The 25,231-nt window shown below is 46.3% G+C and overlaps 1 protein-coding gene across 1 annotated transcript; it reads left to right on the top strand.

Annotated features, from left to right (window-relative positions):
• Positions 1-548: 548 nt before the first annotated feature.
• RBSN (rabenosyn, RAB effector) lies at positions 549-25,231 on the top strand. Its single transcript, XM_014838433.3, has 12 exons — positions 549-687; positions 2,788-3,103; positions 5,665-5,805; positions 8,044-8,144; positions 9,310-9,355; positions 9,470-9,631; positions 11,517-11,758; positions 13,039-13,109; positions 18,211-18,297; positions 19,229-19,331; positions 20,548-20,652; positions 21,335-25,231. Exons 2-12 carry the CDS (start codon positions 2,956-2,958, stop codon positions 22,472-22,474), a joined length of 2,346 nt encoding a protein of 781 aa, XP_014693919.3. The 5' UTR covers positions 549-687; positions 2,788-2,955; the 3' UTR covers positions 22,475-25,231.

The raw sequence follows: 25,231 nt of genomic DNA, 5'->3' as shown, positions 1-25,231 counted from the left end.
TCTTTTTGATAGTGGCCATTCTACTAGGTATAAGGTGATACCTCACGGTGCTTTTGATTTGCATTTGAAAATGCCCCAGATTTCCCACAGATTTGACCACGCTGCACACCCTCCGGATGGATGTCCCCCCTGATTCCAAGTCTCCACTCTGTCGTGGATCTTTTCACATCCTCCAAGTCTCCCGAATATTCCTTTAATCTCTAGCTCTCAGGAACTTTGACGCCAATTAATGTAGAACTGCAGTCGAGGTGGGATAGGAGGCGTTAAAGACTCCGCCGCCTCAGCCATTGCGCCCCTTGGTCAGGAGCTAAAGAACTATGGACGGCAGTCGTTCCATCCACACGCCGGGGCGGGGAGTAGGGCGTTGGCGTCAACGCGTTGCACAAACTACCGGGACGTCAAAACGTCCGCAAACCAACCAGCCGCACCCGCTGGTTCTTACGCGCCTGCGTGGAGGCCGCGGGCCGCCCTGCGCCGTCTGAATCCGCCCCGCCTGAGGGCGCCCTCGAAGATTCGGCGCTCGACGGGCCTCTGTCAGCCTGCCTTCCGGTTGCGGCGCCGCCGCAGGCGCGCCTGCCGAGTGCCGAGCAGCCGATGGAGATGGCGGCGGCTGTGTGAGGGACCGTGGAGGCCCAGCGCCCGGCCGCAGGGCTGGAGAGGCCTGCGTGCCCGCGGGAGCCCGGCCGGGTACAGAGGGCAGGGCCGGGCCGCGCTGAGGGGCGGGGGCGCGGCTCCCCTCAGGGACAGAGGCGGGCGGGCCGCGCGGGTGTGGGATGCGTGAGGTTGTGGTGGGTGTGACGTGCGCGGTGGGAGAGGGGGCTTTCGGGCTGTGCGTTTCACTTGTGTGTGCTTGCGATGCTGGGCTCTGTGCGGTTGTGAGGTTACGCGGGGCGTGAACAGTTGTGTTTGGTTGTGCGGCGGAGCCGGGGGTGGGTGGTGGTCTCCGCGGGGTTGTCCTTGGTCCTCTGGTTGTGTGAGGTTGGGGCGTTTGGGTTCTGACTTGTGTGGAGTTTTTGTACTGTTTTGCGTGGCGTCTGTGCGATGTGTGGAGTTGTCATGTCTGCTCTGTGGGTGTTTCCTGTTGTGTGGCTGTGCGCCGTGTGCACAGTCGGGTTGAGTTCTGGGGAGGGGGTTGTGTGCGGTCGCGAGGCGGGGATGAGTGGGCTGTGGGATGTGCAGTCTGTGCGGCGTGGGGCCGGGGCCCTTCCTGCTGGACGTATAGTTGCAGGATATGTAGATTTTATTATTTTTTACGTTGTTTAGGGTGCGAGGGCTTGGTGGTTTGTGGTCGATTTCTTTGGTTTGTGGTGTATGTTTGGTTAGACGATTTTAGAATTAATGAATATTCCTGGAGCTTTGTTTTGTTTCCTCGTGGTTTGCGCCAGGCACTGTGCTAGACCCTGGGGATGTGGTGGCGAAGACAGGCATAGTCTCTGCCTCACGGCGCTTAGTCTTCTCTGTTTAGTCCCTTTGTGCACTTGTGATTATAAATTGAGGCGAGTGCTGTGAAGGAGAAGTGCAGGGGCTGTCCCGTGGGAGAATGCCTCAGGGAAGAGGCACTTCCTGAAGCAGTGAGGTTGGGTTGAGATGTGAAGGGGGCGTGTGTGTTTGATGTGTAGTTGTTAGGGGCCAGTGCCTGGCAAGGAAGGGGGTGGTCAGAGTCGGGCTCAGTTGAACCCCTGGCTGGGGAGGGAACTGGAGCTGCTGTTTCAGTGATCTGGAAAAGGGGCTGAGATCTGCATGTGTACAGTCGTTGGGCTTCTTAGCTAGAGGGAAAGAACAGGGACCTGGTGTTCCATTTGTGCGTTTTCTGGGTCACTGCCACCCTTCAGCCTTGAGGACCAGGCAGTGCCTCCTCAGTGGCCTTCTAGGCAGGGCCATCCACAGCTAAGGTCAGACATTCCTCTTCACTCTCTGCTGTGGTTTGTGGCCTCAGGTTCTTGGGGAGAAATTTCTCTGCTTTTGTGGAAGGGTTTTGTCTGGATTCTCCTCTGGCCAGGAGTCTTTCTGAGGTGACATTGCAAGTGACTTTGTCATGGCCTGTTAAAAGTAACAGTGTAACTTATTAAGCCCCGAATTGTTTAAGCACTGAATCCTTTTATTTTGGAAGCAGCGAGAACATTAGGCTTGCTGCTCGACTGTCGTAAACTGTCATTTATGAAATCTAGTAAGTTCATTGGGGAGAAAGTGCTCTACAAACATGAGACACAAAATAGATTTTTCTTTTTGACCCCTAGGTTTCAAGTGCTCCTCCTTAGACTGAGGTTGGGATTTTGGTTCTGTTTGCTTTTGTTTGTATTTTGGGGCAGACACTATCTCTTTTTCATTGGTGCAAGGTGCAAGGGCTCAATATATGTGGTTGAATAAATGATGAAGGTAAAGAGAGTCAAATAAAAACTTTTGCTTGTTGATAAGTACTTCAGACATTTCCCTAGTGGCTAAAGTGGCGTACAGATTATGGCGTTGGACCATTTGGAATGAATGTTAGAGGATTGCCTTGGTGTTGTGTTTGCTGTTGAAGTTGAATTTTCCTTCCTTGTCTTCAAGAGTCTGTGCTTTCCATTTCATTGAGTTGCCATTGTCCAGTGTCATATTGTAGAGCGAGATGAGAACATCTTAGAAGGTTTTGTGTTTTGGTCTAAGGATTTGAGAAAGCAGTTTGTGTTCTTAAACTTGCACTGAACAAACATTAAGTACCCTTGTTGAATTGTGAAAAGAACAAAGAAAATTCTTAATTGCTGCTGATTTGCCTGAATTGGCTTTTTCTTCCCTTGTTTCCTTTCTCAGGGCTTCTACTCCAAGGAGGAAGCCTCATCCAGGGCCATGATGCCACTACCCCATCATCTGTGTGCTGCTTGGTTAAGCTAATGCTGCGGGAGCCCTGGTCCCTTGTGGAGGAATCACGCTGACTCTTGGCATGAGGCCGCTGCCTTGCAGTGGCTGAGAGTGACTGCCATGGCTTCTCTGGATGACCCAGGGGAAGTGAGGGAGGGCTTCCTCTGCCCTTTGTGCCTGAAGGACCTGCAGTCTTTCTATCAGCTTCAGTCACATTATGAGGAAGAGCACTCCGGGGAAGACCGTGATGTCAAAGGGCAAATTAAAAGTAAGAGGCGAGGATTTTTTGCTTATCCCATTCTGTCAATGGGAGTTCTAACTCATGGGATAGTTGTCATCAGTTTCCATGTTGCCACCAGAACATGATAACCAGTAATAAATAATAATAGTAGTGAACATAGCTAGTGCTTACCATGTGCCAGGCATTGTTCAGACTCTTCCCGTATATTAACTTCATTTCATCCCCACAGTACCTGTGACTGTGAGCCCCATTTTACTGATGAGGGTTCCAGACATGGAGAGATTAGATAACTTACCTGAAGTCACACAGTGAGGCAGAGCCTGGCTTTGAACCTTGTAAATGTAATTACTCTGCTCTGTTGTTTCTTGCTAGACTGTTTGAATTATCGAACTGCTAGCCAAGGAGGGTTTTGGAGTGGAATTCCTCTCCTTTGCTCTGAAAGTGGAGGCACATTGTGCACCCATTTACCTGTCATAAAGTCAAGCCTTCCTGCCGTCCGTCTTTCCTCAACTATGCCTTGTCCTCTGCAACCCAGGAAAAGGAAGGTCATAGTTGAAAAGCAAAGAGAAACGACCCAAAAAGTTAAAACTTGGCTTTTGAGCTTCCAAGGGCTCAGGTCCTGGAGGATTATAGAAAGAATTTTTCAAAGTAATTTGACTATTCATAGTGTTCATTTCCGGGACTTCAGATTTTTTTTTTTAAAGATTTTATTTTTTCCTTTTTCTCCCCAAAGCCCCCCAGTACACAGTTGTATATTCTTTGTTGTGGGTCCTTCTAGTTGTGGCATGTGGGACGCTGCTTCAGCGTGGTTTGACGAGCAGTGCCATGTCCGCGCCCAGGATTCGAACCAGCGAAACACTGGGCCGCCTGCAGCGGAGCGTGCGAACTTAACCACTCGGCCACGGGGCCATCCCCCCGGGACTTCAGATTTTAACTCCTAAATACTATGCCGCTGCTCTGAAACTCACTTTCCTGATGGTTATCTGACCAGCTTCAGTGAGATTAAAAAGGTCTGGATGCTGTATTCGCAGTTCTCTGTGGGGTGGGGGAGAAAGGAATGATCTTGTATTCCTAAGTGCACTGTGGCCTTCCCGAATGTGAGTCACATGAACCCTGGAACCGGATGGTCTCACTCTGTGTCTCACTTTTCAGTTCAGAAAAAAGAGGTATTGAAAGCATTAACATTTATAACTTCTGTCCAAATACGTGTTTGACAAAGTCAAACATTTTCAAAATCCTGATGGCTATGATGGATGAGGTGGCTTCTGGCTGAAGAGGCTGGAGCAGAGCCATAACTATTAGGAGGAAAAAAAAAAAAACCCTTTGTGCTTTATAGTTTTCAGAGTTCTCTCACATACATTATTATTTCTTTCTTTCTTTTTTTTTTTTTTTTTAAGATTGGCACCTGGGCTAACAACTGTTGCCAATCTTTATTTTTTTTTCCTGCTTTATTTCCCCAACCCCCCCCGTACACAGTTGTATATCTTAGTTGCAGGTCCTTCTAGTTGTGGGATACGGGATGCCGCCTCAACGTGGCCTGATGAGTGGTGCCATGTCCGCGCCCAGGATCCGAACCCTGGGCCACCACAGCGGAGCGCGCGAACTTAACCCCTCGGCCACAGAGCCGGCCCCACATTATTATTTCATTTGACTCACCCAGAAACCTTGCAGGAGGGAAGGCGGTTGGTCTCACTTTACAGAGAAAAAGTCAGGTTCAGAGATGTTTAGTGACTTATCCAAAGTCACACAGGAATTGGCAGAACTAGGCCTTGAGCCCGGGTGTTCTATCACCTCTGAGTCTAGTGCTGCTCTTTCTACATGGCATCATTGATAATATGAGACCCTGTCTTCCAATCAAAGCATGCACTGCAGCTGGAAAACAAGCAAACTGATTAAGTTTCCTTGGGAAACTGAAGGGTCTCCGTGATTTTCAGGGAGCGTCTAGTCTCAGTGTCAGCTGAACTGAGTTATATGCCACGCTATCAGTAAGACTTTCATGCCAGTGGGTACAGAGTTTAGAGAGTGTCCTCAGATTCCTGTGATGACCTTTTTATTAGAGGGAAAATGTTTTATTAGAGGGAAAATTAGAGGAAATATATTTATGGAATAATAGATTTGGGAATCTATTTCAGGAATGCCAGAGTGAAAATTTTGTTCCTGTGAAAGAAACTTGAAAGGATTCTTTTGTTTTTTCCATCTCTACCTCAGAAGAACTAAGAGATTGAGTTAAGCATTCCTTTAGTACTCGATGATCATTTCTTTAGTTGAGAAGGAATTCTTGCTTGTGTTGCAGTTTTCTGTGTTTCAGAATCAGGAAAGTAAAGTTTTAAAGATTAATATCAAAGATTTTTGAAAAGTCTTAAAAAGCAGATCACCTCTTCATTTGATCTTTTGATTCTCAGAAATTTTATGATATTGCTAGTTTAGGCAAGTGAAATGTTAAAGCCAAAAGAGCAAAGTGGACTTGGTATCAGGTTTTGGAAGTAGTTTAAAAAAGAAAATAGAGACTCTTGTATTTTGAGATTTCCCTCAGCTCTTCATGGGTATTCTTCATGGATTCATTTATGGTGTTTGTTCCACTTTTCAAGGTCTTGTCCAGAAGGCTAAAAAAGCGAAGAACAGACTGTTGAAACGAGAAGGAGATGACCGAGCAGAATCAGGGACCCAAGGATATGAGTCTTTCAGCTACGGAGGGGTTGATCCGTACATGTGGGAACCCCAGGAGCTTGGTGAGAAATTCTGTTCGTTCGTTCAGCAAATGTTTATTGAGCATCTATATGTTCTAGGTAATGTTTTAAAAGTTGGCTTAGGAGGCATCAGTAAACAAGAATGGTCTAAGCTTCTTGTGGACCTTATTTCCTAGTAGGGGCAGAGAATGGACTGAGCATCTGCTTTGTATTAGGCACTGCATTAAACGCTTTGCATGAGTGCTCTCATTTAATCCTCACGGCACTCCATCGGGACCTGCCCATGGTCACATAGCTGGGAGACTGCAGAACGGGAGTAGGAGTCCAGGTGTCTGACCTCACCCCAGGCACAGACTCCACTGGTGGGGCTGTCTGCTCTCATGTAGGATGTTACCTGCCTACTGAGAGGCACTGATTTGTGCAACTTAATTTTCTGAAACATGTAATTATGGTATCATCTACTTACTTTCAAAATAATCATCTTTTTGGGGTGATGAAAATGTTCTAAAATTTATTTTGGTGCGTAACTCTGTGAATATACTAAAAACTATTCAATTTGTATGCTTTAACTGGTGGATTCTGTGTATGTGAATAATGTCTCAATAAAGCTGTTACCAAAAATGTCATGCCACGTGGAGTTGAACCTAGCTAGTCTTAATATCCTTTAATTGTTGAATGATCACAGTCATTAATGTAATATAGTATTTTCTGTCCATGCAGTGGATAAATAATGATTCCTTTGTAGTGCTTTCTTATACTTTCATGTTCATTATCTTGCTCAGCTTTCACAAAAGCCCGTGTGAGGTAGAGTGGATAGTGATGTTCATTCCGTTTATAGATGAGGAAGCAGGCTCTGAGAAGAGAAGTGATATGTATCCAGAGTCATCTATCATATTCTTCTAGTGCCACCACAGAATGGCTCTTTTTGGATGAGGAAAGTTCTGGAACTGCACTGTCCAATGTGATAGCCACTACCTATATGTGGCCATTTAAATTTAAGTAAAAGTCACTTCCTCAGCCACACGCTAGCCGCGTTTCAAGTGCTGTATCTCCACCTGTGGCTAGTGGCTACCATTTTGGAGAGTGGAAACATTTTCATCAGGGAGGAGAAAAATGGCTTTAAAAATAATACTATACACATATAATTATGAGTTATGTATGAAAGCCAATTAGAAACATGAAGGAGAAATTTCGGGCATGTGAATTCTTACTAGCTTTTTTGATAGCTTATTTCATGATTGCCAATGTTAAATTATCAGGGTGATTTTCTGATTTACTTGCCTGTTTCAACAACTGAAGGAAGTCAAATCGTGGAAGGTTAAGTGAATGGAAAATTTTAGAAGTTGATATTTGTTATCACCCCTAAGAATTCAAAACTAAAATTTAATTAGATGTTAGAGTATGGTTAGGGAAAAAAAGATGCATGGATAGTTAAGAGTGTGCATGTGAGAAGCTCAGATATGGTACAGTATATAAGTGAATAGGCCGTCACTGGGAGGAGGAAGGGAACTGAGTGCTGGCAGGGGGAGAGGGCAGGGCTGGTTCTTTGAAAGAGGTGAGATCGAGCAGGGCATATTTCAGATACTCTGAGACAACAGGCTGCTCGGTTCCATTTGTGTGAGGAGGTTTGTCCTAGGTCTTGGCTGCTGGACTGAGGAAGGTATCAGTTTAACTAGCTCCCGTAAGGGCATCTATTAGCATTTACATATTTTGGTTATTTTGAGGATTGTTTTTGTTCTGATGAAAAACCATATTGTACCAACTTTGGGAAGTACGGAAAAACATGAACGAGTTTTCAAAATCATCCGTAATGTTACCGCCCTTTATATTTAACGAAAATTCATGTGCCAGGCAATGTTCTAAGGACTTTATAAACTTTAACTTATTTAATCCTCCTAACAGCTCTGTGGAGTAGGTACTATTGTTATCCCCATTTTGTAGATGAGTACTCCAAATTACAGAGAGGTTAAGGAACTTGCCCAAGGTCACACAGTAGAGAATTGAAACTTGAGCACAGGCTGGCTCCAGAGTCCAAGCTCTTATCCACTGTACTCTGAGGTCTCTCATATTGTGCTTTGTGGCCTCCAGAGTCACCAAAATTAACATTTTAGCAAATTTCCTTCCATTTGCTTTCCTGTTTTTTTGAATTCTTAGTAAGGCTCTAAAATCCTAGAGTTTTTACTTACTTTTGAAATTCATTGCAGATAAACAGCAAGGTAGAGAGGCTCCCTCAGAGAAATGACAAGTCACTTATCTCCCCACCTCCTCCTCTCCTTCTAGGTGCTGTGAGAAGCCATCTTTCTGACTTCAAAAAACACCGAGCTGCCAGAATTGACCACTATGTTGTTGAAGTCAATAAATTAATAATCAGGTTAGAGAAGGTAAATTTTGTTGTTTTAAAACACTTATTTTCTGCAAATATAAATTTTTTTGGGGGGGAAATTACATTTCTGCAGCTTGTGTTATGTATGTTGTATATATCTGTTTGGTTTTTTTTGAGGAAGATTAGCCCTGAGCTAACTGCTGCCAATCCTCCTCTTTTTTGCTGAGGAAGACTGGCCCTGAGCTAACATCCGTGCCCATCTTCCTCTACTTTTATATTTGGGATGCCTACTACAGCATGGTGTGCCAAGTGGTGCCATGTCCCCACCCGGGATCTGAACCGGCAAACCCCGGGCCGCTGAAGCAGAACGAGTGAACTTAACTGCTGCACCACCGGGCTGGCCCCTGTCGTATATATCTGATGCTGGCAGAGAAACACCCCACCTAGAGAGGTGCAGAGGACATGGTGGACAGTTCTAGCCTGGACTGATTTTGCTGAAAGGAGTAGCCCAGGTTGACAGACTTGCCACATATCCAGCTTCCCTTTTCCTTCCTAGGAAGCCCGCTTGGCTGCTGGAAAGCCTTTCTGCCTTCAGATTCTTTCCTCTTTTGTGTGTCCCAGGCAATCACACAAAGGGGCATAGTGTGTGATATCATTTGGTGGCAGACAGAAGCTGGTGACTAGATCCATGAGGAGTACTCGCCAGTGCCAGTGTGCAGTGTAGGAACATCTTGACTGGGCTTTGTTTTCTGTGGTGTGGATACCAGGATCACTCTGTTTTACTCTGACTCTAGAAGTGCTTGTTGTGTACAAGCTGGATTGTGTGGTGGGCAGGGTAGCAACCACAGGTACAGTTCTTTCTGTCTACTTTATAGGGCAGAAATACATGGCCAGTTTCATTGCCCAGGAAGACTATGGAGAATTGGGAGTTCCCCATTGCTTTCCCTGGCCGTCCCCACCGCATCCTTGCCTACCCTTGGTTATTGCTTAAATGGGTAACTAACAATAAAGAGACTGAAAGTGGGTCATGAGAAGGGAGGTGCCTTCTAGATGCAAAGCTAATACTCTGTCTCCCATGTGAAATTGCTTTTGTGACTTTGTGGGGTTGGAGATCACAGATGAGACTTGAGAAATGCAGATATGCTGATTCCCGCTTGATGCCTGTGCAAAGTGTATATACCTCACCTGATTAATTCCATTGGGCACTGTTTTCTCCTTGTCAGCTCACTGCATTTGACAGAGCAAATACCGAGTCTGCTAAGATCCGAGGTAACTCTAGAACTTTACTCACATTCATTCTATTTATCTTTCTGCCTGACCAAATCCTTTTTTTAAATGACTTGCTTTTTTGTTTGTTTGTCTTTTGTTTTGTTCTTTCTAAAGCAATAGAAAAGTCCGTGGTGCCTTGGGTCAACGACCAGGATGTCCCTTTCTGTCCAGACTGTGGGAATAAGTTCAACATCCGTAACCGCCGCCACCACTGCCGCCTCTGTGGGTCTATTATGTGCAAGAAGTGTATGGAGCTCATTAGCCTTCCCTTGGCAAGTAGGTAACACGGAGGCAGGGCCCTGGACCCTCATTTCCTCTTGAGACTAGCTTGTTTGCTAATCACCCCTGGGTGATTTTTTGAACCTTTTTGTTTAAATTAATTGCCCATGGGATCTTCATTCACTCGTTGAGTCATGAAGCTACTACAGGCTAGGCACTGTGCTAGGGGCCAGGGATACAATGGTCTATAACAGTGATTGGCAAACTTTTTTCATAAAGGATCAAATAGTAAATACTTTAGGCTTTGTGGGTTAAGTATGATCTCTGTGACCTTTCTGCTTTTTTAAAAAAACCTTTGAAAAATGTAAAAACCATACTTAGCTTGAGGGCCATATAAAAAAAGGCTGGACTTGGCTTGCAGGTCATTGTTTCCCCACCTCTAGTCTATTATAAGGCATCAGTCATTCTCCCAGGGGTTCCAGCATCTAGCAGGGGATACAGACTCACAAACAACTCATTGCTTTATAAAGAGATGTATACAATGAGAGAAGTTGTGTCAGGTATCCAGGAGAGCTGACCAAATCTTTGTCAGCTCTGCTTGGAAGTGGCAAGTGAGGCTTTGAGAGGAGACTATAGGAGAGAGTATTGAAAAATGGGCAGTAGGCTAGTCCTTTCCTTTGAGATAAAAGTCACAAACGGCTCACTGCCATATAGAACAGATAGTAATGTCATAATATGAGAGAAACGGTGTGCTGTGGAGACTGGGCGAGAGGGAGAGCGTGGATGCTCAGGATCGAGAGGTGACGTTCAAGAAGAGCGTTGAAAGATGACTAGGCTTGCAGGGATGGGGCAGGAGGGCATCCTGGGTAGAGTGACGAGCAGGAGCAAAGGCGTGGAATGTGGAAAGGCCCCGGGGAAGGTTAGTAGATGAGCAGACAGACTAGTTGGGGGAGTGTGGAGGGCATGTTTGAGAATTGTGGGAAAGAGGCTACAAAGTAGGTGTAACCCAATCGTCTGGAACTTTGAATCTCAGCTGGCTAAAAGTTGCTAAAGACGATTTCATGGGCTTTTGGTCAGTTCTGGGATGTTTGGGTTGATTTTGCAACCCTGGAGAGTTCTGCTGACTCTACACGTGCTGTTGGCTACAGTGCGTCTGGATAACGTGGGGCAGAAGCAGATGCTTCCTCTGTCTAGCTCTGATGTCATTGGGCACATGTTACTCTGATGCTTTCCCTTTCTCTCTGAGACAGACTCCCTGTCTCACCTGGGACTTCAGAAACTATGTTTTTGGGATACTATTCACCTTTCTTCTCTTGGACTAACTAATCAGCATTTACTGGGCAGCTGCTGTGGGGGAGCCCTGTTGGATATGTAGGGGTGCAAGTATGAGTAAGACATAGCTTCTACCCTTGAAGAGTCACAGATTCATAGGGCAGCTCTGGGGTGTACATAGAACTGTTATACAGGGAGAGAAGTGGAAAGTGCTCCAAGAGGGGCAGTGTGGTAGGAACTGATCAGAAGGGCAGATCCAGGAATAGGGGAGAGCTTCCTAGAGGATGTGCCATTTGAGTTGAGCTTGGGAAGGGGTAGGAGTCAGGCATTTGGGAGTGGAGGAAGGCTGTCAAGACAGTCCAGAGAGAAAGTGGGTTGCATCTGAGGCACAGCAAGTGAAGGAGGGCAGTAGGTTAGCAGTGGGCCTCAGAGCGTCAAAGGCAGACCACCCTAGGCAGTCTGACTTTTTCCTGGCTGTTGGTGGGAGTCCATCCCATTGCAGAGCTTGACCACAGGAAGGCAGAGCTTCTTGCCCATAGGGAGAGCTTGCTTTTGCCGGCATCAGCACCTGCTGTTACCCCCCATCAGCTCTTACTCCCCTGCTGTCGTAGGAGGTGGGTGATTGGAGGCTGTGGGCTCGCTGCTGCCTGTCTTGTGTTGTGCTTTACAGACAAGCTCACCAGTGCCAGCAAGGATTCTTTGAGCACCCACACCAGCCCCAGCCAGTCACCCAACAGTGTTCATGGCTCCCGCCGGGGCAGCATCAGCAGCATGAGCAGTGTGAGCTCTGTCCTGGACGAGAAAGATGACGACCGGATCCGCTGCTGTACACACTGCAAGGACACGTTGCTCAAGAGAGAGCAGCAGATTGATGAGAGGGAACACACCCCTGACATTGTGAAGCTCTATGAGGTGACTCATTGTGTCCAGTCTTGGGTCTCACTTGCGAGGAAGATTTGGCTGTTCATTATGTACAAGCCTGCACATTTTGGAGAATGCTTTGGGAATTTGTTCCTCTGAATCATTTTTAGTTTCTGCTAAAGGGCTATGGTATAATTTCCCAGCTAGGGCCCTGGGAGAGTCACAGAGTCATCCTGGGTGTGTTGCAACAAACTTATTTCTTCACCCTCCTTGCCCACTTGAAGGCAGGAGGTTGGAGGCTTTGGTGGCCCAGAGGCAAGGGGAGGAAGGATGCTTGCCATGCAGCGTGAACAGGTTCTGTGAGATCTCGTGGTGAACCATGGGCCAGAAGAGTCCTGGGAGACTCACTTGGGAGTTTCAGACTTTACAAGTTTGAGAAACTGCCCACAGGCATAGAGCTTCCCCTTTCAAGTCCGTTTAAAGGCCTCCACTCTCATTACCACCAGTGACCACAGAACATCTTTAGTAGATGCACACTGTGAGAGGAACATAGTATAGTGCTAGAATATGAGATTTGGAGTCAGACTGGGAGTGAGACTGTCTCGGCCTCCTATTGGCCAGGTGAGACCTGCAAGCTGAGAAGGATTAGCCAGGAAGGGATTGGGCAGGGAGATGGTAGGAGATGGGGAGGAGGAGGAGATCAGCCCGGGCAGCTCATGCAAAACTCTGAACACAGGAGGAGTGTATTTTTGTTTGATCACTGAATGGTCACTGTTAGTGGTCCTGTAGGTCATAATGGCTATGTTTCTGAGATCACCATTAAAATACTCAGGCTACTAGAAATGGTGTTAATTGAACCCTGTGCTGAGGTGCACATGTAGCCATTATCTATCCTTTATGTGGAGTCCCTGACCAGATAACTCATTTTTGTAAAGAGGCACCTTGCTTTTTGCTTCCTTTTTTGAAGTAAGCCCTGGCATTGCCTTGTGCTGCTGTCTTGTATCATCTGTCAGAGAAAGAATGTCACAACTAGTTCCTTTTCTCTGCCTTGGTAAACTCGTTGGCTTGTGTCCTGAAAGGCCTTGCTCCTCTCAAAAACATCCAGTCAAAAGTTCCACCCTCACCTTCTTTCCTTCCTACAGGATTTTCTGCTTGTAAAGTGGGTCTGTAAATCAGCAAATTGATAACAACAATAAAAACAAAAGACTCTCTGCATTTTTCCATTTTAGAAACTGCACATTTTAAATATGTCTCTGCTGATGTAGCGTAACTTCTGGGTAGGCTTTTCTGTACCTTGAGAGAATCACTCACCTCTTCTTTTTTGTACTTAGAAATTACGACTTTGCATGGAGAAAGTTGACCAAAAAGCTCCTGAATACATCAGGATGGCAGCATCATTAAAGTAAGCTATTCTTTTCCATTTTTCTAGTTCAGTGGTGACTGTTTTCTGGCATTTTAGGTCAATTATTTAGTAGCTGAAAATGAAATCTTAACTGGCTGTGCTTCTCTTCTGTGACCAGCTATAATGGGGGTGAGCAAGGGCAGCAGGCCTCCTGCTCATGCCTGGGGAGATGCCACTTCAGGGCAGCAGTGAGGTATCGGGGCTTAGAGTAGGGGTTGGCAAACTTTGGCCTATGGGCCAAATCTAGGCTGCCATCTGTTTCTTTTTTTTAATTAAGATAGAATTCACACACCATAAAATTTACCCTTTTAAAGTGGTTTTTAGTATATTCACAACATTGTACAACCATCACCACTGTCTTAATTCTACAACATTTTCATCATTCTAATAAGAAACCCCATACGCATTAGCAGTCACTGCTCATTCTCCCTCTCCCTGGCAACCACTAGTCTACTTTCTATCTGTGGATTTGCCTGTTTTGGACATTTTGTATAAATGGGATCATAAATAAATGATCTTTTGTCTGTCTTCTTTCACATAGTGTAGTGTTTTCAAGATTCATCTGTGGGGGCTGGCCCAGTGGTGTGGCAGTTAAGTGTGCATGTTCCACTTCGGTGGCCCGGTGTTCACCAGTTCGGATCCCGGGTGTGGACATGGCACCGCTTGGCACACCATGCTGTGGTAGGCGTCCTACATATAAAAAAAAGTAGAGGAAGATGGGCAAGGATGTTAGCTCAGGGCCATCTTCCTCAGTGAAAAGAGGAGGATTGGCAGCACTTAGCTCAGGACTAATCTTCTTCTTCAGAAAAGATTTATCTGTATTGTAGCATGTATCCTTTTCTATGAGTACATTGTATGCACAGACCACATTTTGTTTACACATTAGTCTGTTGATGAATATTAGTCCATTGGGTTTTCCTCTTTTGGCTATTATAATGTTTCGATGAATGTTCATGTATAAATTGTTTTGTGGACATATATTTTTATTTCTTGTGGGTATCCACCTAGAACTGGAGTTCTTGGGTCTTATGATAACTCTGTGTTTAACTTTTTGAGGAATTGCCAGAGTGTTTTTCTAAAATGACTACACCACTTTACATTCCCACCAGTAATGTGTGAAGGTTTCAATTTCTTCACATCCTCACTAACACTTATTATTGCTGCTTGTTTTTTGTTTTTTGGTTTTTTTTTTTTTTTTTTTTGGTGAGGAAGATTGGCCCTGAGCTAACATCTGTGCCAGACTTCTGCACTTTTTATGTGGGACCCTGCCACAGCATGGCTTGATGAGTGGTGTGTAGGTCTGTGCCTGGGATCCCAACCTGCGAACCCTGGGCTGCTGAAGCAGAGTGCATGAACTTAACCGCTATGCCACTGGGCTGGCCCTGCTGCTTGTTTTTATAAATAAAATTTTGTTGGACCACAGCCATACCCATTTGTTTGATTACTCTCTCTGGCTGCTTTTGCACTACAGCAGCAGAGTTAAACAGTTGGCGACAGAGACTGGCCTGCAAAGCTGAAAATATTTACTATCTGGCCCTTTACAGAAAAAATTTGCTGACTCTTTCTTAAGAGCATTGCTGCTTCTGAAAGTTAGTGATATGAGCTAGAATTTGAGGTGTTACTACTAGAATCAGATCCCAGCAGTTTTTTCCAAAGTTGCAGGAAAAAATTAATTATGGTATCCAGTATTCTCAATTTGAGGATCCTCTGTCTTTGTCTTAGGCCTGTGTTGCTCACCTGCCACCTTTGTCGTGATGCATGTAGATTTAGATGTGCCTTGTTTAGAACAAACCTGCATTTTTATTTGGACATTTACTGCGGCAATATTGTATAGAGGTCGCAAAAAACAAAGGTGTATGTTTGGCTTTTCCTGCACGATTTCCAGTATAAGTCTCACATGCAAAGAAAATGGACTTTTTTGTTTGTATAGTCCTTAAGGAGTCTCCTGACTTTTGAGCCTGTAAATGTCTGACTTACAAAATATGAATGGCTAAACCCAGTTGATTTGTGGCAAAACACCCCTTCCCCTGTATCTCTTTCTGCCTCTACTGTTGCTTTGGGCCTCTTCTTCCATTCTCTGTTCTTTCCTCCAATGTTTCCCAGCCAACAGGGAAAAAGAGGTGGAAGGGAATAGAAAAGAGTTAGGGAAACTCTTGCAGGCTCTGCCCTATTTCGCCCACTTCTAACAGCTAGATGTTTGCAGCCCCTGGCTGCAGACAAAGGAAGGGGAAGAAACCCTATTTCTCAAGCCCTCTCAGTCACCACTGCCCAGGGCCCCTCCCTCCTTATATTTGCACGTCCTAGACACCAGTCTTCCTCTGTCCATTCCTCAGCCTAAAGCACTGGTTCTAAAGAACAGCAGGAAAGGGCACATCTTCTTCTCTACCTGTGGTTCACTGAGCACTAATTTCAATCACTGGAACACACTGCCCTCCCTGTGAGTAGCTTGGGGAAAGCACTCCAAGTGACTCTCATATATACCTCCCCAAATGGAGAGTCCTCGGCTTGGAGCAGGTAGCTGTCTCATGCTCCTTTCCTCTGTGGAACTTACTGGAGTCAGCACCCCCTCCTCCCTCCCCTGCCCATTGGTTTGAAATTAGAGCAGGAGGGGCCCAGCCCCGTGGCCGAGTGGTTAAGTTTGTGCGCTCCGCTTCGGCAGCCCAGGGTTTCACCGGTTCAGATCCTGGGCGTGGACATGGCACTGCTCATCGGGCCATGCTGAGGTGGCGTCCCACATAGCACAACCAGAAGGACCTGTAACTGGAACATACAACTATGTACTGGTAAGCTTTGGGGACAAGAAGAAGAGGAAGAGGAGGAAGAAGAGGAGGATGAGAAAGAGGAAGAAGAAAGAAAGATTGGCAAGAGATGTTAGCTCAGGTGCCAATCTTTGGAAAAAAAAGGAAATTCAAGCTGTTAGCCAAGGGGCTCCTCTCCCTGAGTCCTGTTGTTTTTTTGCTTTGTGCCTCAGACACAACTGTGGGTTAATGGACTTCCCTGGCCAGCTGGGGAACTACTATTGCTGAGCACATTTCCAGATGTCTAACTCCTGCTCCTTCAAAGACCAGTTCTAAAGGACTTTAAAGATATTTCACTCCCTCACTCATTCATTCAACGGATATTTATTGAGCACTGCTTATGTGCCAAGCACTATTCTAGGTGCTGGGGCTATTGTAATCTACAGTGAAGACAGTGTGTGCCTCTCAGGTAGCTTCATTTTCATGGGAGCACAGAGCATAACCAAGTGAACAAATAATGAACAAGATAACTGCAGATGTGATAGGTGCTCTGAGGGAAATACAATTGGATGACGTGATTGAGACCAGGAGAAGTGATTTCAGATTTGGGCCAACCTTGTTATTTTCCACATGTCTTGGAGATATCAAGACAAGGCACAAATCTCAATTCTAGTCTGCTGTGCTTTTTGCAAACTGTGCAGTAAGAGATGAACAGCCTTAGTGAATCCTCAGATTACAGCCCACACCAATATTTTTCCAGCCAGGACTTTTTTATGGATGGTAAGATAGGTGAACGCAGCAATCCTTTCTGCTTATTTAGCTTGAATTGCTGCTCCCTCAGAAAGGGGCCATTGGTGAGGCTGGATTAATAGCTGTGAGATCTTCTTAAATGTTTCTCTTCTCAGTAAACATTGGTTAAGCTTGGCCCGTGAGCAGTTACTGAGGATATAAAAATGGAAAGCCGTAAGCACTGCACCTTGAATTCAGCAGTCTAGTGGGGGTGACAGACTTGTAAATGAACTATTCCAACATCACATAATAACTGCTGTTGTTCCCTGAAACCAGAGTCAAGCCACCCCTGGCCTTCCCTATGTCCTCTGCTCCACCCTGGCCTTCCGTGTGTCCTCTGCTCCACCCTGGCCTTCCGTGTGTCCTCTGCTCCAACCTGGCCTTCCGTGTGTCCTCTGCTCCACCCTGGCCTTCCGTGTGTCCTCTGCTCCACCCTGGCCTTCCGTGTGTCCTCTGCTCCACCCTGGCCTTCCGTGTGTCCTCTGCTCCACCCTGGCCTTCCGTGTGTCCTCTGCTCCACCCTGGCCTTCCGTGTGTCCTCTGCTCCACCCTGGCCTTCCGTGTGTCCTCTGCTCCACCCTGGCCTTCCGTGTGTCCTCTGCTCCACCCTGGCCTTCCGTGTGTCCTCTGCTCCACCCTGGCCTTCCGTGTGTCCTCTGCTCCACCCTGGCCTTCCGTGTGTCCTCTGCTCCACCCTGGCCTTCCGTGTGTCCTCTGCTCCACCCTGGCCTTCCCTGTGTCCTCTGCTCCACCCTGGCCTTCCGTGTGTCCTCTGCTCCACCCTGGCCTTCCGTGTGTCCTCTGCTCCACCCTGGCCTTCCGTGTGTCCTCTGCTCCACCCTGGCCTTCCGTGTGTCCTCTGCTCCACCCTGGCCTTCCGTGTGTCCTCTGCTCCACCCTGGCCTTCCGTGTGTCCTCTGCTCCACCCTGGCCTTCCCTATGTCCTCTGCTCCACCCTGGCCTTCCCTGTGTCCTCTGCTCCACCCTGGGCAGAGTTAGGCCCTCTCCTCCCTTCTTGATTTGGAGTCAAAGTGCTTTTCTCACACAGGGAGTGGTGGTTCATGAGACTTCGGAGCGTGTGGCAGTTGATACAATGCCATGCTGGAACTTGCTTGCCTAGGGCTTCCTTGGTCAGCTTTCCAGTTGTTTCTGTTCTCCATGGGTAGTCTTCAAGTGAGAAAAGCCAAGTGCTTTGTACTCTGATGTGGTGTAACCGACTTATTTAGTCAACTGCTTCGTACATCTTACTAGATATAGTGACACTGTTTAGGGAAAGTAGGCCAAAGCCGATTCCGTTGTGTTTATTTTGGCAATAAGCTTAAGAGCTAGTCCTTAGAGGCCTAGGTATGAGTCTGTCCGTATGGTGTCTGCAAATTGGAAAGCGGCTTCCAGTTGATTAGCACTTATATTTTGAAAAGGAGTGAGCACTGCATTATATACAAGAGTCTGAAATGCCGCTTTGAGAGAACTGTGTCTCCCTTTTTGAGCCCTTGAAACTTTAGAGTCCTTGTATGCTATACTCTCCGGTCAGTGCAGTGAAACTTAGATCAGACCTCTCTGTGATTTCTCCTTAGTGCTGGGGAGACGACCTACAGTCTGGAACATGCCAGTGACCTCCGAGTGGAAGTGCAGAAAGTGTATGAGCTGATAGATGCTTTAAGGTAAGGTTTATCAGGTGATGTCTTACCTGCTGCCTTGAGTGGAGGAGGTGCTGTTCTAATGAGGTTGTGGGAGGCTAGCAGACCTGAGCTTACCTAGAGTCCTGGTGACAGTGTGTATGTGTGAGGAGGAGGCTGAGGAAGGTGCCAGATCTGGCACTCAACTCGTATCAGTAACTTTTGGTTAAGGATTTCTAATGTTCATTATTATTAAAGGAATAGGAACTAATTATTAACACCAGCTGTATGCCAGCCACTGGATATTGAGAGTAGCTCGTTTATTCTACCAAAGTTACCCTGTGAGGTAGGGATTAACATCCCCATTTTATAGGTAAGAAAATGCACCATAGCTAGCAAAAGTGGTGGACTTAGGATAGAGACCTAGATTCTTTCTGCAAGTTGATGGCTGCTTTTTTTTAACTGTGGACTGGCCGTTGGTGTTAAATCAGCCCTTTGAGGTATAAGAAATACAGTGACTCAGGCTGAACTGAGATGAGGAATCCTTGTCCATCTGTATACATAGGACTGGCCACATAATTTGCAGGGCCTGGTACAAAATGAAAATGCAAGTCTTTTGTTCAAAATTATTAAGAATTTTAAGACAGTGACAGCAGACTGTTAAACCAAGCACAAGGCCCTTCCAAGACCAGACCCTGTGTGGCTACACAGGTCAATCACCCAGGAAACTCGCCCTACATGTGTAGTCAGTCCCTCAGTGGGCGAGTATTTGTCATGTACCTGTGCTGTGTTAGGGGACTTGGGTATAGCCAAAGGGTAAGAAACAGGCTTTGCCTTCACGGACACTTCAGTGGAGTCTCTAACTTGTCTCCTTCACAAATCTTCCTGATGTACAAGCCTGGCAGCTTAGAGACTTTTCACCCTTGTTTCTGAGTTTGGCAGCATCTGTTACATTGATGTGTTTGTTCCAATTCAGTAAGAAGATCTTAACCTTAGGCTTGAACCAAGACCCTCCACCACATCCAAACACCTTGCGGCTGCAGAGGATGATCAGATACTCAGCCACACTTTTTGTGCAGGTAAAGCCATCGTGGGGTGGCATAAACATCACGCTTGTCTACCCTGCTCTTCTACTGCATAGAGGGCAGACCGTGCCAATGACTTGTTTATTTTTTATTTATTATTTTTTGAGATTATAAATGCATTATGCCATATTTAGAGAAAAATCTGGATTTCAAAGAAAAGTAAAACTACTTTTAATCCTATGTCCCCAGTACAATCACACATCAGTCTGGTATATTTTCTTCTTTTTTTTCCATTTGCATTTGTTGTATAGAGTAGTTATAATAATGTATATTTGCAAATTTATGTCTTCTCTTTTTTTCCCTGAATTTCATGTCATGAGCACTTTTTTACATAGTCTTCAAGTGTGTGAATGTGTTGAATGGCTATAGAGTATTGCTTTGACTGTGTATACCATCCTTTATTAGCCGTTCCCCTTTCATTAGGTATTTGACAGACTCCCCTCTTGCTGTTGTGATCACTGCGTGATGGAAGTCCTTGTACATAGCATTTCTTCCTTGGGGATAAGCTCTGAAGGGGCTCTTCCTGGGCCGTTGGTTGGGACTAAACAGCTGATTGTTCAAGGGCAGGCTAAACCTAGGTGGTTAGATCTGAGTTGTTTCTACCTCAGAAAGCCCCTTCTGAGAGTCACAGTTGACAAAGTAATCTAACAGAATCCTACTGGGTTAGTTTCCCGACACCGTATTGTAGAGAATTAGGCCCTTTCTCCTTTGGATTAGTGACTATTCTCCAGTCATTTGGTGAGTGCTACTGTGTACCAGGCAATGTTCTAGGTGTTAGGTGTCCTACTGTGAGCAAAAAGACAAACGTTCTTGTTCTCATAAAGCTTATATTCTAGGGAGGGCGATAGACAAGAAACAACGAAAACATCTAGCTTATAAGATCGTGAAACGTGCTGTGGAGAAATGTAAAGCTGGGAAAGGGGGGCGTCAGGTGGAGGCTCACCAATTTAGATAGAGTGGGCAGGGAAAGGCCTCACTGAGAAGGTGAATTATTGGGATGCTGGTATTGATCATTCATAAGGGAAAGGCAGCCCATTTGGAAGGTGACTCTCTTGCGCGATTTAAGAGTTAGGTCCTTTCCCACTACTGATAATTAATGTACTGCCTAAGGGTGGAGTGGCTTAGCTTAAGGGGACTCTCATCATAGGGCTTAAGGTTCATTTTTTCCCTAAAAAGGTTAAAGTGCAAAATTGTCTGTGACTTCCTGCAGGAAAAATTGCTTGGTTTGATGTCACTGCCCACCAAAGAACAGTTTGAGGAGCTGAAAAAGAAAAGGACGCAGGAGATGGAGAGGAAGAGGATCCTGGAGAGACAGGTGAGTGAAGCGCAGGGACGCTGGCGGCTGGCTTCCTCCTTGTGCTCTCTTGAGCACAGAGGCCTGTGCAGGCTCCTAAGAGATCCTGTGAGGTTGTAGGAAATCAGAACCTCTCACACGCTCTGGTTTGCCTTTTTCTCCTGTTTTGGACTGACAGTCATCTGTAGACACCAGAATAATTGTTTGTTTCTCTCTCTAGGTCCTAGTTTTCTTTCAGAGGTTCTGCTGATTTTCTCCTGTCCAGAATACCATAGGCAGTTCTCCCTCTAGTACAGGTTGCAGGGGACCCAGACACCAGGGAGTTCTTTCTAGAACACTTTAGAATATGCAGTATTAAAGAGAAAAAAATTATGCATTTAATATTGTGTGAGATTCTAGTGAAGATGACTGGTAATAGACCTCAGAGGTTTAAGTATACAGTCAGTGAATCTATGATTGAGAAAATCTTATCCTTTAAGTTATTATTATTCATTATTTTATTTTGAAAATCAGGCTTGTTCCTCTTCTCCTCCTGAAAACAAAAGCACAATTCAATTTTAGCAGTTGGCTGTCTTAGTCCTGAGGTGGGCAGTTGGAGGTCTCACTGGCGCAGGGAGAGCAGGACCACAGAGGGCAGCTGACTATGTGGCTGCTGTTGGCTTGGTGACTGTGTCTCTTCTCTTTGGCTTTGGTGTCTCCCCAGGCTGCCCTGGAATCCCAGCGAAGGCTTGAGGAAAGGCGGAGTGACCTGGCGTCTCGTGCGGCCAACGGGGAGGTGGTGACCCTTCGAGGGGGCCCTGCCCCCTTGAGAAAGGCTGAGGGCTGGCTCCCGCTGTCAGGAAGTCAGGGGCAGAGTGAAGACTCAGACCCCCTCCTCCAGCAGATCCACAACATCACATCATTTATCAGGCAGGCCAAGGCTGCGGGCCGGACAGATGAAGTGCGCACACTGCAGGAGAACCTGCGGCAATTGCAGGATGAGTATGACCAGCAGCAGACAGAGAAGGCTATTGAGCTGTCCCGGAAGCAGGCTGAGGAGGAGGACCTGCAGCGAGAACAGCTGCAGATGCTGCGTGAACGTGAGTGGGAACGAGAAAGGGAGCAGTTCCGGGCGGCATCCCTGCACACACGGACTCGGTCCCTGGACTTCAGAGAAATCAGGCCTTTTCAGCGGGAGCCCGGCAGAGAGCCTCGCACCCAACTTGCTCATGTTTTGGATCTAGGCTCCTCCCCAGCTCAGAGCAGTGCAGCTGCCAAGACCCTTTCACCCAGCTCAGTTCTTGAGCCCATCAGCCTGTGGTCTGGGCCCCCAGCCCTTGGCCAGGAATTCTTCCCCCAGACCACCATATTACAGCAAAATGAGGTGCCCTCCCTAAATCTCTTTGATAAGGAAGACCTTTCCAGCCCCACAGCAGAGGGCACTGCCAGCCCACTTGCCGCAGAGCCTTCCTTTGGTCCTTCAGCCCACATCCTCAAAGAGTACAATCCTTTTGAGGAAGAAGAGGCAGTGGCAGGGAATCCCTTCACTAACCCAGACAGTCCAGCACCCAACCCCTTCGACGAGGAAGATGAGCGTCCCCACCAAAGTCCCTCAAGCCCTCCTGTTCCTGGCAACCCCTTCGAGGAAGCTACCTGTACCAACCCCTTCGAGATGGACAGTGACAGTGCGCCAGAGAGCGAGGAGCCCATAGAGGAGGAGCTCCTCCTCCAGCAGATCGATAACATCAAGGCGTACATCTTTGATGCCAAGCAGTGCGGCCGCCTGGATGAGGTGGAGGTGCTGACAGAGAACCTGAGGGAGCTCAAGCGCACCCTGGCCAAACAGAAGAGGGGCGCTGACTGACTAGTGGTTGGGCAGGGCACCTTTGGGCTCAGGGCCTGGCAAGAGCTAGTGGAGCAGGAGAGAGGGTTGGTGGGATTGATGGGGAAAGAGGAAGGACGAGAATTAAGATGCACACAGGTTAGGAGAGGGAATCTGCTATTTTGTGCACTTGGAGATTTTCCACTACAGTTGAATAATAAAATGGGAACTAGAACAGGGAGAATCAGCACTCATTTGCTGTTTTTCCTGTTTTTTTTTTTTTTAATTGGATTTTCCCTTTAGAAGGGATTTTAAATTTTAGTAACAAGATATAACTAAATGCTGTTCTTTTGGGCCCAGGGCAGAAATGGCTGCCATGCACCTCGTGGGTCCATGTGCTCCTGCCTAGTCTTTGGTCATTATGCAGTATTATAGGGCTGCTTTATATAGGGCCCTTCCTTTAGCCAGGACAGACAAGACAGATTCCTTTAAACTGCTCTGTTCTGGCCGAAGTCTGTCCCCTTTAGGCTATGGGTTCGTTTCACCTGGGACTTCCTCTGCCCTGCTGGGCACATCCTAATTGTACAACGGAAGGGGGAGGCACTGCTATGAAAGCACTAGTTTAGGCCCAGGAGAGCCCAGCACCGCTTTTTTTTAAGAGTAGGTGATAGGGATGAGGTTTTGCCAGGATCTGTTTCCCTCTCAGTTTAAGTTCTTGTTTGTCTCTTTCGGGAAGTTAAACTCCCAGTGCAGGGTATCACTGTGAGTCTGATCATGAGCTTTTTAGAAAATAGGAGTGGTTAACTTTTGGTTGATAGAGGTTAGGTATTATTTGGGAGAAGAGTCTCTACACAAACATTGCTCTGTTGGAACTGAATGGCTGCTGGAACAATTGTCTGTCCCTGGAGAAACCTCCCTCTAGAGCTTTGGCAAAATTACCCTGGCCTGGGCTCTTTCAAAGGCCCCAGACTATAATTTAGGAATTGGTGATCAGGACCTTTTGTGGAATATTGTTGGGAGAGTGGAAGCTTCCCTGAGTCAGAAGATAAATTCAAATAATTGCCAAGGCTAGTTGATCAGCCTTCTTCTCTTTTGGTTCATCCTGTCAGGACAGGGGCACTGGTGAGATATTTTCTTACCAATGTTTAGTATTAAGAAACTGAAATGTTTGAAGAGGCACAACCCAGGATTTTTCTGATAGCACTGCAGTACTTGAACTCTTCCCCAATTAAGGGCAAAAAGGGAAATTGTTAATTTAGCTCTGGTGCTTTGGTTTACAGGAACATAACCCTTAACTGATGTCTGACATGATACCCAAGTGTGCTCAGCTTTGGGTAGAATTCCTGCAATTATGCTTGTGAATTAATGAACAATAACTAGCCACTAGTCACTTTAAACCCCTTAACTAACTCCGGGTCATAACTCTCATTGGTTACTGATGTGAGAGTCAAAATTCATTTTGTTCCTTTCTGGGAAGACCCCTGTTGATCTTGGGAATGTCTGAAAAACATTGTGGTGTAAAAATAAGCTCTATTTGTGTTGACACTATTCACATTTCTTTAGTACCTGCTGGATCTTTGGGCTGAATGAAAAGGTCCTGTCTAGGGGCGTGGGAATGGGGAGTGGGTAGAGGGTATATGGAGGACCTTCATATTTGGGTTCTGCTCATAAAGAAATGTGAGTGGGGTACTGTCCTCAGCCAGTTACTAACCTTGCTGATTGTCCTGGGGGTTTTCGGAAGTCGGCACCCAGGCATCTAAAATGTTGCCTGGTACAGGCGTCTTTTCTCCCTCGAGGTCCGTTCCCTTCATGCTATCCTGGAGGGTTTTACGAATGGTTGCATGCTGCTCCCTGCTCAGTCCGTCATTTCTCTCTGACTGAAGCAGAGGAAGCTCTCTGCACCAAAAAGCAGGTAGTTCCAGAAGCTAAATGCTACTTTCCGTCACAATTACTTTTCTTATGAGAATATATCTCTCTTAATTAGCTGGTGGTTTCAATTAAGATGAGTTTACTCAACATGCCCTTCCCCTGAAATCAACCACAGGTAGCAGTCTGAAGGAACTAAGAGCATTGAGAACCACACATATAAGAAACATTTTTTAAAACTAAAAAAAAAAATCACTGAATATACTAAACCAAACTAAAACTGTTTGATGTGATGGAATTCTTCCATGGCTGTATTCTAGAATCATAGACACGACAGGAGTTAGAATTCTCTACCCGTCAGCAGTACCATTTCCCAGAACTCACACAGGCACAAAGTTGGATTCACAGAGACGAGGTAACGTCAGGGGGAAGATGGCCTATGAACTGCAACCACAACTTCAAGTTCTTACCTTGTGAATGTTTCACTGCCTGCAGTCCTTCAAGGCAAACAGCTCATCTCATCAGAAGATGGTGCAGTGTCGGCAGATCTCCCTAGATGTAGGCCGTATGTGGAAGAGACTTTGGGGATTCAGGCATCTAATGAAGTTGGCTTTTCCCGTTTATGCCTTGTTTGTATTTTTCCCTGTCTAATACACTAAGGACACTTACTCATTAAACTTGCAGCTCAATGTGTCTTTGCTGTTCAGATACTAAAATGTACCTGAGTCATCATGAGCCATGTGGTAAGTTGAACATTGGCATAGTTAGGTGATGGGACTCAAAGTGAGAAGCTGGTCTCTTTACCAGGTCACAGACTGGGGTAGCAGATTGTGCTGGTCATCTGACAGTGATGGACAAAGGTCACTGATTTGCATGCACTACTCTGGGGCCTTGTATTGAAACCTTTTTAAAAAAATAAAATAACGAATGTTA

The sequence above is a fragment of the Equus asinus genome, chromosome 21 (assembly GCF_041296235.1).
Source record: "Equus asinus isolate D_3611 breed Donkey chromosome 21, EquAss-T2T_v2, whole genome shotgun sequence".
NCBI lineage: Eukaryota > Metazoa > Chordata > Mammalia > Perissodactyla > Equidae > Equus > Equus asinus.
This window is presented reverse-complemented; position numbering and strand designations above follow the sequence as displayed.